Below are 13,424 nucleotides of genomic sequence, written 5' to 3'. Positions count from 1 at the left end.
CGATTAACAATTCTGTACAATTTTAAATATTCGCCGTTAGCACGACGCTCGGTGCAAAATATTTCGTGCCGTCGACTTACTGCACCTCTGACAATAGTTCTAGCTTGTTCTGCTCGAGTTACATACAGTTCAAGCATTTGCAGTCATCGTTCCGCCGTATAACTATTTTTAAATTAATTTTAACCTTTGGCTCCAGCACGACATTCGGTGAAAATGTGTCGTGCCGTCGACTTACTGCACTTCTGAACCAATGTGAACCTGGCAAACAAATTAATAAAGAAAAATTCTCAATACGGTTCCATTGTACTTCGTCTGTACTTGTTTGTACCACTTTTTGTTTCGTTTGTACCTCAAAAAATAAAAAGATAGGGGTAGGGGGAAAAATAGCCAGCAAGCAAGTACAAGATATCCGAAAACGGCCAACGCCATTCGAAAGAGAATCGTTTTACCCGTTTGTACCTCCCTTCAAATCGTTTGTACCTCAAAGGAACCGAAAGTACAGGATCTTCAAGAAACGTCCAAGAGGTATGAAACTCGTGTAGAACAAGCTAGAACTATCCTCAGAAGTGCAATAAGTCGATACATTTTCACCGAGTGTCGTGTTGGCGGCGAGTATTAAAAATTGTACACAATTGTTAATTGTTGGAATTTTGCTCTGAAATGCTGAAATAATTATAAAACTAGCCTAGAACTAACGGGAACTCTCGTCAAAAAGCGATTTATATTATTTACCGGCTTTGTGTACTTTAGAGGAGACTGTGCCGTGCTGGGACGTGATGTTTGCACATTTTTCACATTTCGACTTTTTGGTATTAAGAATACAGAACTTTTTTATCAGAGACCGTAGAATTATGAAAAATGCTGCTGGAACTAACATTGTTTTCTAATAATTTTTAAAACGTCGTGCTAACTTCACAGACACCTGAAATGCAGCCGAGCTTTCAGCCTTTGAGAGGCATGTCCAAATTCAAATTCGTGTTGTTTCTGTGTAATGTAAAACGAGATTATGATTATATTTAATTATTTCAAAATCTTACGTGTGTATATGTATAATTTAAAAATCACTAGATGCAATTGTTTAAAGAAAGGGAGAAATATCAATGATAAGTAATTCCTGTGCGCTTCTTTCTTTTACACGTGTACGTGTGGTTGTACAATTGCGACCATGTGTGTTCGCTGCACCCGCAATCCTAGAACCCATCGCGGAATCAATTTCAGAGTGTATATTGTACTTTTGGCTTATATCCGAACGGCTTCCGATTTTATTATGCTTGCGATTTTACTATGGAGTAGGGACGACCTCTCCTCTCTGTCTCTCTCTCTCTCTCTCTCTCTCTCCCTTTCTCTCTCTTTCTCTCTTGCTTTGCTCCTCTCCATTCCTCTTAAACATTCTCTTTCTTTCCCTTTTCGAATATATGCATTAGCGTGTATGTATGCACGCATATGCGCTCGGAAAACATATTTGAGAACATGTGCATTCGCTGCCACATATTGCGGCGACATAAAATGAACGTTGCGTTTTTCACAGAGTTCGAAGTTTCTTTTATCGATGCAGATTGGAGTTTCTATGAAAGCAGTTTCTCGTAAAAAAGTACGGAACGTGCGGTTACAACGTAGCAAACATTGCGCGAGTGCAAAAGCGTAATTTTCGCTCGAGATTCTAAACTCTCTCACGCGGGGTCTCGTTCGTTTCTGATCTCTCGATCAGCCGTGGCTCGTGTCATGATAAAACTGGGTCCGATTTTGTTTATTCTCCAGACCGATGACAGAGTGCGCGATACTGCCGACGTTTCTTAGGCGAATGGATTCCGATAGTTTTCCGCGCGCGGAAGTGGACGCGTCGCGTAGAGCTGGCGACCTGCCACGCGAGCAGAGTCCGCTCTAGATTTGGAACTTTTACTCGAGACGGATAAAACTTTGGCGCGGAATGACGGCGGGCAAAAGCGTCGGTGACGAGCGTGTATGAAGATGACACATCGCGTCGTCTATTTTATTTCGGCCGCACTCCCTTCGCGGAAGGTCTTTCGCGAACTGTCGTATAATTCCGCCGGTGTAAAATACAATGTCTCGCGTAAGTAAAAGTTCCCGAGGACCGAAAAAAGCGACTGCAATTTAAATTCTTGCGCTACTCCGGCGATTGTTTCGGCGACTCTTTGTTCGCTTTGGTATCGCTCGGGCCCCCTCCCCTCTCCTCCCCCCCCCTCTCTCTCTCTCTCTCTCTCTTTCGATCCCGATTACTTTTTACTCGCCGCTACGTCCGCCGATTGTATCGTCGCCGGTATAATAAACCTCCGTCATTGTTTAAATTTCGAGCCTTTGACGAAGAATTCGCGGCCCGTATTACGTTCCTCTCCTCTCGTCGAAAGCTATGCAACAATACGGAGTCGTAGTTATGCGAGAATACATCTCGCGAGCTTGTCCAGCGGTTCCGAACTAGAGCCCTGCCTAGAATCATGCAGAGTTTACAGCATTGTTTGACCGAGAAACAGTGACGTCATTGTTGTGTCTCAACGATCGGTTACGAAAACTAAACAATAACTACATGGACGTGGTTTCGACGTACCCGATATCTTCCTCTGTCTCGGTTTCGTAAGCCGAGATTTCAGCACTAGCTGTTCGCTGTGGTCACTCGAATATATCCCATCCGAGATTCTATCGACTTTGCGAAATCAGCTTACGGCGGAATTATAAATCCACTAAAGGTAGCCGCAATATTCGCGTTTTCGCATTTCGCGTTTTCTCGTTACCTCACGTAACAATACGAGCTCGACTCCGCTGGAAAAAGAGAAATAAATAAAAAAAAAGGACATGTCTCGCGTAATATCTCGTTGTGAATGAATGAGCGGGTACATTAGCGAGATCAAGAGGCGTAAAATAGACGAGAAATTCGTCTCTCGTCATTTTATTTCGCTTCGCAGCTCATATTTTCTCGTGCTTCTTCCTGCTCGTTAGATCGCGAACAACGATGTACTTCGTTGTCTTTGCGTATTCTCCCCACGCTTTTTCCCCTGTATAATTACGCTATTAAAATAATTAGCATCGAAGGGCATGAGGCATTTTCGAGATACCGCGATAACGAACTTACTGCTCGGCGAAGGGAAGGCACACATAACGAAAAGTGGGAAACGCGAGAACGCGAGAGAGATTAGGCTTGACGTACACACGCGCGAAGACTTGTGATTATATGATATAATAGCTGATGAAGTAACTAGCCTGGTCCGTTGTGTGAAGCACGCGATATAATTATATTTGCAGAACAGAAACGATATTGGCGGAGAACGAGTCGACGCCGCTGCAACTCGCCAAGTGGGCACCGCGCGGCAACGCTCTGATCTACGTGCATCAGAATAATATCTACTATAGACCGGAACCAGAGGTGGCCAATGACTACCAAATAACCAACACCGGAGTGTATGGAAGTATCTACAACGGTGTGCCAGATTGGGTGTACGAGGGTGAGTAATTCTCACAGATTCTTTAGCGAGTATCTTTTACTCTGACTTTTCTGCGAGATCCTTAGCAAATTTTCTATTCGTCCGCGGTCTCTCAAATTAGACCTTAAAGAATGACGAGCGGATAGTCCTTTCAATTCTATTTTCAATTTTTAGCTCTCTCTGCCTTGATTCCATATTTCTCTTATTTTCGATTCATTAAAATAATCCATAATTCTATTCTCGATTATTAAACTAATCCGCTAAACGTTACATTCACTCGCGGTATTTTGCAAATTTTCTGAGGAAAGGTTCTTTACAACGACGGACGTACCGTAGTTTAATTTTTTTCGAAAACGAGATGAAAGACATGGAAAGATTAAAGCGGGTTAAGGACGTAACTTTATCTCGTCAGTGCTTTACCTTTTGGTTCAAATTTCGCGGAAAGCCGATACATCGCGTGATCCTCTTTTTGTGAACTTTGTAACTCGAACTCGGCTACAAAGACTATCTCGATTTATCATGCTCATGCCGTATGGAGAGATTCAACAAGTCATGCAATCTTTTTCATTTATCCTTTCGACCGATCCGTTTTTCGTGACCGTTAAAAATATTTTATTTATCTTTTATGACATATTCGATTGTGTGTAAAGCGGGACCGATCGTATGATGTATGATTAGGCAATTTGTCTAAATATCCTCCTGCGTGAAATCAAGAGACTCAAACTGGCGGCACGAGAATATTACAGAAATATTACAGAATATTACAGAATATTACAAAAAGAAATTTCAAGAGCTTTCTTAAGATATTGGAGCGATATCAATAATTTGAAGAATTTTCTCTAAGATAACTATGCGTTTGCTCAAATGATTGTTCCTTAAAATACTGGAGCAATATAAATAATTTAAAGAACTTTCTCTAAGATAACTATGTATTTGCTCAAATAATTGTAATAATAATTGTAATAATATTCGAAAAAGAAATTGAATATATAATTCTACGCGTGTCAAAGATCACACACTGCGACGAAAGAACAGATCGGCTTTATCGCCGAATATCGACAACGACGAAACGATAAATGACAATTATTGGTGATATGTTGTGACATTCTTTTTTCCCTCTTTCTCATTCTCTTTCTCTCTCTTCCCCGGCAAATCCGCATAAAAATGTCCGTGGCTGCGAGGAGAATCGCATTTAGTATCGTAAAATCGCGGATGACGGACGGATCAACGGCTCGTCCATATTTAAAGAGATAAACGCAGCAAATTGTCCGGATTCATAACGTCCCGTTATTGGCAGACAAACGGAGCAGCCGCTGCCATTGAAAATCGACGAAAAAGTCGGGGCATGATTTAAAATGCAGAATCACGCCGCTGCTTTTATATGTATATCGGATCAATTGCTTCGCAAGGCCAACGGTGTCCTCCCGGCGATTCTGGCCACGCTGATCGACGCGAGATCCAACCGCCAGTCTACATTATTTACCCCCGCATTTCCGCGTATAATTATCGCGCCGAAATTTGTCAGCCTCGGCAACTTTTCATTCGTGCGCGGATTTTTATTGCGCGTGCTCGACAATCCGTCGCGTAATCCGTCGATTTTCACTGCGAGACTTTTTTACAATGCACATTTTCGTCTCTTTGAAAACGTGATGAAACCAGGAAGCATGCACGATGACAAGGAGAGTCGTTGTATTTTTCAATATAAAAATCTCTCTCTTTCTCTCTCTCTCTCTCTCTCTCTCTCTTTCCACAGACAGACAGACAGATAGACAGACGAATCAATAGACGGATAGACACGCCATTTTATTTGCCCCGCGGAAGAAAGACATCGATACCATCTTTTATGCAAAATCATGTTTGATATGAGTAATATATAAAAAATACATGAGCGCCAGTGGCGTGCATGGGTTAAATATTTTACTGATATCTCCGAATGCATTGTAATTCGTAATGCCTCGAAAATGCTATCGAACATTCATGTTTGTGAATACATTTGAATGTTCTGTACACATACGTGTCGTGTAGCGCACGAGTTAATGACAAACAGTCGACTATGCTATCGAGCATTAAATTCGTTACGAATAGTGATAATTAATTAGTATGATGATGATAATTAATTAGTGTATTATACGCACGCAGCGTGTATTAAGGGCCGCATTATGGAAATGGAGCTTCAGATCGAACGAGAGCGAGAAATCGCGTCGTGAATATTTTCTTGTTCTTCGTTATTGCATACGTGCGACGTGGCTTACGTTAAATTCGATTCAATTAAAAATAAAATCGAGCAGACTACAAAGAAAGAACTTCCGTTCCGGAAGTTAGGAGTGGAAAAACGCCAAGTCGTTGACGTCGCATCATCGATAGCATTTCAAAAGAAAAAAGAGAAAGGAAACAATCGTGAGATTCCTTCGTTCGTATTTAATAACGCGTCGTTCAGCAATTGTTCCGACGAGATTGCCAGCGCGTTGGGAGAATTTGCAGTTATTATTACCGCCGCAAGAAGAAGTCGATTTGCCTGAACGGCGAGCAAGGCGAAATCATTCCGCCGCGCGTATGCCGTGCGCTCCATCGTTCGCGATTTTACACAGTCGAACAGCCCCGAAAGAGTCGTCGATAAAGTGTCAAACCGCCGCTCGAGGCATGCCAAGAACTTTTCAACCTGTATTTTGTTCCCGTCAGCCCAGGGCTTCGCTGACGACATACTTTATCCGGCTGCTACCGTGATGGCAGGATTTTCTTAGTCCGAATTTTTGGCGTATAAACTGACTTACGCGCCCCGGAGAAATTTGCATTCGGAAAATTAATAATTCGCACGAGTGACGTGTTACGGAGAAGTTCGTCCTTCCGAAAAGGGAAATTCAGAGCCTGGAATTCGGTATTTTCACACACACACATGTGAAGAGATAATTCCCTCTATTTTAGTAATCGTTTCGTGAACAAACTTTTGCAAAAAGATATGTTATCTCGGTTTCAATATTAATTATCGCGATATTCAATATGCGTATCATATTGATATTTTATATCTTAATATAAATTTACTACACGTTTTTTCTCACATGATAGTTCCTTAATATTTTTCTCTCTTGTCGTTTTAATATTTAATATTCTTCTTCGCTCGACATACACGTGGAAATTTATAATAAACGTATCGAGAATGTAATAAACTCGATTACCGCAGAGCGGGTTATTACGTTACAAGGTATAGATACTGATGACGATATCATATCTTGCAGTTATGGCGATACCACAGTAAATTACACGGTAAATGAGTAAAAGCCCGGCTGTACGGGAAATTTGTGGAAGGTAGACCATGTGTCAAGCGCATTCCGTGCCGGCAGAAGATGGTGGATTAATTATTGAAGGTGTTTTGCCGCGGTGCAACGATCCAGTCTACCTCACTGCTGTGTTACTTGATCAATTACAACGCTTGTCTCCCGACAGGTCTTTGCGCGAGATACCACGTTATAAGTACAATTAATTGACGTAAAATTTCCTCTTGACTCTTGTCTCGCGACGTCTCACGGTTCCAGATACGAAAGCCGTAATAAATGTGACTCGGCGTAATTAAACTGGAAAAGGATGCACTGAAGGGAAAACATGTTTCCATAGAGAGTATGTTTTAACGGAGAGAGTAATAATAGCAACATGTACGGTTAGCAACGACGCGTAATAGCGACACGTGCTGTAAAACCGGTTTCGTGTTTCGAATTATTTCGACATGCAGTCGTGATCGCGCAAATGCCGAGCGATTCCTGTCTCAGTGCAATTACAACCGTTCCATTCTGCCTTCCCGCGTCTGTTTACCGGTTTAATTCAAGTTGAATCTACCGATGCGAAGACAAAGTATTGAGTAGCCGCGGAATCGTCATTTAACCAGAAGATCTGGCGCTCGTTCGTTCGTTCACTCGCTCGTTCACTCGCTCGCTCGCTCGCTCGCTCGCAGCGAGCACTAATACATCCCTCGTAAGATGGAAATCCGTGCTTTCTACTTCTTTCAACAATGGCAGATGGCGGACATTAATAGAGCGGCGGGGATTTAGAGAAATCCTTTTCACCAAATCCCGGCTCGCTAATGGCACCGCCCCTTCACAGGATTCCGATTTCTGATCGGATTCTAAAATGTTTCCTTTCTCGGCTGGCGCCGCCGAGAGCGACGAGCGGGCCGCGAGGATACTCCCACGATGGAAACGTCTTCACGCAGGATTTATATTCTCTGCATGGAATATGCGTTACTGTTGCAAACCGTAAACACGACGGCGAAATGCGGCGGGCAGGTTTTACGTTTCCCCCTCTGCGTAGGATGGAGTCGCGCCGCGCGCTATCTCGCTCGCCTTCTCCCGCGGCGTGTTTGACAATCTCGATGGGAAGAGGGATTGTACGAGTCTCGCAATTTTTCTCCGAGTTTGCTTTAACCCTTCCGAGCGTCTACCGTGGTGGAGTCGTCAATGCGCGATACCGCGCTGAACGATATGTCCGCGGCAAATGCCGCGTCACGTATCGCGTTGAGGACTTCTCGCTGGTGGCGGAGCCAGCGTTAATCGCTTGTCCTGCGCCTTAATTAATTAAACGCTCGTTGCTCGTAAACTACTTGTTGCGTGTGTTCGAAAAACAACCGGGGGGTATATTCCGTTGGCCCTCTCCCACTTTGTTTTTACACACCTTGCCGAGACGCAGAATTTGCTCAGAGTTACGTTTCGAAGTAATTTCCTCGCGCGACGCATTTCGCGCTCCGCACGTGGAAACAGTTCGTGCTGGAACGCGACGTATGACGACAACTACTGCCCCCGAGAGGATAACTCGGATTTCCGTAACCCGCGTCGAGATATCAGTGAGACCGAGATAGAGAGAGAGAGAGAGAGAGAGAGAGAGAGAGAGAGAGAGAGAGAGAGAAGGGCGAAGATGTGAGAGGAGAGAAGTTCGTTGCAGGGCATAAATAATTGGTCGGCCGAGCGGATTTATCAGGTGAGTCTATCACTCAATGAGGGTCGAGCCTTTCGTTCGGCTCTGTTTTCCCCCGCATGCCCCTCCATTCAGATCCGACGGCTTCCTTCACCCCGTCGGTCGTCGCAGTCTTGAACACATACATACACAACTACCAACATATACACACACATCCAGCTCACCCACTCGGAATCTCATCCTCAGGATATTTTTCTCCCTCATCACGTCCAGCGAGCTGCGCAACGCAGCACCGCGTCTTTGTGCACTTTTCTTTCCTCGTCGCGGCATTTCTTCCACCACCTTTCTCTCCCGTTCTCTCCCTCCCCCCTCTCTCTCTCTTCTCTCTCTCTCTCTCTCTCTCTCTCTCTCTCTCTCTCTCTCTCTCTCTCTCTCTCTCTTTCTCCCTTACTCGACCTTTTCTCATTCTTCCCTTCTCCGTCTCGTCCCTCTGTTCCTTTCTTCTCTTTCATGTTTGCGAGAGCTTTTTTACCTTCTCTCGCGATTCCTTCCCGTCTCGCAACGTCGACTAGCTGAATCTAACCCGGTCTCAAAGGTCCCGCCGACATTCTCAAAATATGCTAACTTCCCCTATTTTCCCGACTTTATCTCTCAAGGGCGGATTTGCACGTAGATGTACATGAGACGTTAACTGAGTGCTTAAAAAATAAGTAGTTTTTAACCGTGCGTAAAGAAGAGGTCAAGAATGAGAAATTCCGCGAAATTCCGGACATGGGCTGTAACTCTATAATATATAGTTTCTAGTTTTCTCCAAACTCATTATATTTAAATGCGGGATGTTCCGCACTTTTAACGTACATCTCAAGTACGAGCGGTGTCGAAATTAGATTCAATTTTAGGATGCATAGAACGAGGTGTCTTTACTACACGCGTAGATCTTGCAGTATCAGTATCTCCCTACTCACAGAATCTTCTTTTTAACTTTTATTTAAATTTGATCGCGCTTTCTCTCTCTCTCTCTCTCTCTCTCTCTCCCTCTCTCCTTCTCTCTTTCTCCAATAATCTTTAAACTGCCTTAAACTAATACCCCGTTGTCTAGATCTAAATTAAGTTTTTCGTAATCGCTCTCTTCTCTTTCTTTCTCGCGATACTCTCTGAGACGAACCATCGTCTCGAGATCCTCGGATGCATCCTAGGATTAATCCGCCACTGTCTCTCCCCTTTGCCAGTTTTCTTTCTTCTTTCTTCTTTCACTTTCGCAGACATTCTCCACTCTTCGCGGCTCGAAAAGTGGATATTTACGTCATTCTGCGCGTCCGCGAACCAGCCTCTTTTTCGAGAGGAAATGAAATAAAGAGTTTCCGCTCGGTTCCCTCGTAACTCGCCCGGCTCCTTTCCGACATTCCCGTGCACGCTCTATGAACCCGCGCTTATTACATCAGCAATTTTCCCTCGAACCGGTGCGAGGGAACAAGCTCCCTTTGTTGCGGGGCTTTTTATTTGCGAAGTGTGGAAAAAGTGACATTAGCGCTGACTAGGAAGATCCTTTCCGAACGTTTGCACTTTGTTTATCAAGACGTGGTTGAACGAAAGGAAATTCATGGTGAGCGCTTCTTTCAGTTTTAACGTCGGTCAACTTTGTTGTCTGCTTTGCCGCAGAGTGAAAAATTTTAATCTCGATCAAAGGCAGATGAAATTCAATTCAAATAAAGTATGATAAATTTTGTTCGCTCCGTTTTAATTAGGAAATTTTTAAAGAAATTCTTAGAATCTCTCTCTCTCTTTCTCTCTCTCTCTCTCTCTCTATCATTTTCTCTTTCTCTCTCTGTGTTCTTGACACTTCCATCGAAGATTCACTTTGTCGTACAACTATAATCGCAGGAAGTAAACACGCGAGCATTCAAATGCAGAAGTTTAATCGAGTCTGCTCCTCGCATTACGCTTTATTTATGTCACAATAATAGGAGAGCGGAAATGCATCCGCCTGCTTAGTCAAGCTTCATAATTATGCAATACGTTGGATAATCTCGGGGCTGAACTTTCTTTGCTCGCGAAATTTACGACTGGGACGGAGCTTGATTACGATTGCTCGTTTCCTCATTGTAAGGAATTGTCCGGACTCTGTGAGTTCTTTAATCGGATGCTTAACGGGAAATTAACATTGAAACGGCGGTAGCTCCGGTATCCTTGGAAACCAGTTGGTTTCCAGCGTAAAAAGCTAAAAGACAGGCGTCTATTCTAAGGGATTGCAAACAAATGATTATTGCGCACAAAGAGACGAACATTATTACGGAAAATTTTTGTTTAATTGATTTGTAGTGTGCGGTATGAAATATAATTCTTTCCTCTTTTTTATTCTGGCAAAATATAATAAAAATCAAATATTCGGATTGCGTGTACATTTATATTCTATGTATTCGTACGATATGAAAAATAATTGCGCAAAATTGTAGCTTCCTGTTCCATTTTATTTTACACTTTATTACTATTATAATTAATTTTGCTGGGATATAACATTTCATGTAATTCATGGGCTTCAATGCGTAAACTTTCAAAGGCCTGAAAATCACTCCCATCACATGCTAGTGCTTCAAGCGAGGAGATTATCATGCGAGAGTCTCTGTAAAGAAGAGTGCAAGGGTGACGATATTCAAACAGAAATCTCTTCCTTTCTTGTTTATGCTTTATTTATCATCCCCCTAACAGGGGAAAAAGGATGAGACCCTGCGAATCGTGGATGTACCTTAGACGCTGGCGCGCTCTATAATTAAACCGGATGGAATATCCGCAATGAACTTTGCTTATGAACTTTACGAGAACGAAACGAGGTCGTCACAATTTCTCGCTTCGCTCTTAACGCAACAATATCGCGGAGTTTAGCCGAAATCTGTAAAAAAATATGGCGTCACTATCCACGATAATTTTCTCATCGAGTTTTTACCATTGGCTTTATATATATATTTTTTTTCTTTTTTTCAAATAGCGAGATGAGAGAAAAAAGTAGGTTACTATGTATATGTATGTGCACATGTGTGTATGAAACGTTGACCGTGCGATTAATTTCTTGCGCATTTATTTTGTTGCAGAGGAGGTGTTCAACTCGAACGCGGCGCTTTGGTTTTCTCCGAGCGGCAATAAATTGGTCTTCGGCTATTTCGATGACTCGAACACCCCTGTTATGAACATACCGTTTTATGGATATCCCGGAAGCTTGACTTTCCAATACACTTCGGCGATACCGATCCACTACCCTAAGGTAAGTCTGTACTTTATCGTATTTTGTCATCTTCGGAATGTTCGATCAATAAACACCTTTGTGTGAATTGCATTGGAGGTTCTGAAGTACCATATCATATGTTAAATCACGAAATATTTTATGTGTGCTCTTCATAATTTCTTTTTCAATATTTTATACAAATATCACGGGCGGATATAAATATACTTTACTTCCGCCGTAATATGCCATGTATTTTTCATCAACATATTTTTACACTCGCGATACGCTTGTCACAGATCTCGCGTATTTCGTGCGCGCTATTCTAATTACCTGTTCTTCTATTTGCGCATCTACGGGAAATGAGATTCCTAAAGAGGAAAACATAATGTCACTTTAAAAGGCAGCATTTCCCTAAACGTTAGACGCTCTCAGAAACGTCTCTTTCACTTTGTGTCCTCGCGAACCTCTGCACCGCGCGACCGTCCGAGATATGAAAAGCCATCTAACCGAAAGTTTGCATCATGAAAAGAGGAGAGCAGTGTGAACGCGCGACACCTTTGCATTTTTCAATGCCGTTTTATGACTCACGATTAACGTCGCTGCGAAGAAATAATGCAGCGTGGAAGAATATTCGTCGTTGAGTTGACCTTTGAATAACATTCTTGTCCTTTCAGTCGACGACAGCCGCAGTTTTAGTCGCAACGCACAAATTCTAATATATACGTTTTTATACATTGCCTTTTGTCCGCGCAAATTCGCGAGACAGATTGGACGCATTTCCAAAAATATCACAGTGAAGAAGGACAGTATTTTTTATTTTCGTTTCTTCGTCTTTCCTTTTCCTGTTCGTTATTTCGTCTTTCTTTTTTGCGGTCGCATGTTTCTTAAAAAAAACAAGAAACCGAAGAGTCGATGTTTTGCAATATTACTCATTTCATCAAAAGTTTCACATTTTCTATCGTAGATCAATTTCCCCGTCAACTCGATTATCGATTTTCTCTATCGCAGTAGCTCAGCTATGTTAATTGACCCTCATTTCTGAGAAAAACAACTGCACGCTTATTAGAAGCACGGGAGTCTAATACCTCCGTATTCATAATCAGGCCTTATATTTGAGACCTCCTTATATCCATCTTTAGATGCTGCACGGATTATTTTATTGGCTACAGACCATTTGAAGATAAACTTAAGGAAGTACTTAAATACATATAAGGCCTGACTATGAATATGGATGTTAGCTTTTTCCAATGGTTCTTATATCAAAGTCTCTATGACGTCTAGAAACGAAGAGTTACATCGACATTTGTATCGAGCGGCAGCGCCGTCGATCGCCCTCGAAGCTGAAGGTCATTCTACAATACGTGTCGTAAGTTGTAAGCCGTAAGAACTGACCAATTATAGCCGATTATTTTTGTAATAATCGACTGTGATTCGCCAATTCTTACGGCTTACAACTTACGACACGTACACATATGTACATGTGTATTGTAGAATGACCTTAAAGCCCGTGTCACACTACGAATTGAAGATCAAGGATTGCGGAATGAAGATTAGATTTCGACAAATCAACGAACTTCGGTTTTGATTTGCTTTATTCCGATTGATCAAATTTCAATCTTCAATCCGCGATCCTTGATCTTCAATCCGTAGTGTGACACGGGCTTAAGTCGCCTTGCGTTCGCTCGGAGCTTCTCGAAAAGAAGATAGGACCGCATTCTATCACGTAGCGCGACGGTCCCCGACCTACCCCCACTATACGCTGCATCAGCTGGCCGACCTTTGCGGTCATTGACCTGCTTCGCCAGCCCACGTGCTGCCGGCTGGCGCAACGCGACAGCCGGCGCCAACTAGCGGCAGCGCGAGCTACTAGCGCG

At 42.8% G+C, this 13,424-nt stretch overlaps 1 protein-coding gene across 5 annotated transcripts in view; it reads left to right on the top strand.

The window, feature by feature from the left end:
* LOC105190272 (dipeptidyl peptidase 4 omega) overlaps nt 1-13,424 on the top strand; it is a 296,820-nt gene that overhangs the window by 252,365 nt on the left and 31,031 nt on the right. For all 5 annotated transcript variants that reach the window (XM_025303008.1, XM_025303010.1, XM_025303011.1 and 2 more), the window contains 2 exons: nt 3,256-3,455; nt 11,420-11,589. In XM_025303008.1, coding sequence (XP_025158793.1) covers nt 3,256-3,455; nt 11,420-11,589 — 370 coding nt within the window. The remainder of the gene's footprint in view (nt 1-3,255; nt 3,456-11,419; nt 11,590-13,424) is intronic.

The sequence above is a fragment of the Harpegnathos saltator genome, unplaced genomic scaffold, assembly GCF_003227715.2.
Source record: "Harpegnathos saltator strain DR-91 unplaced genomic scaffold, Hsal_v8.6 scaffold522, whole genome shotgun sequence".
NCBI lineage: Eukaryota > Metazoa > Arthropoda > Insecta > Hymenoptera > Formicidae > Harpegnathos > Harpegnathos saltator.
The sequence above is the reverse complement of the archived record's forward strand: the minus strand, read 5'-3'. Positions and strand labels throughout refer to the sequence as shown.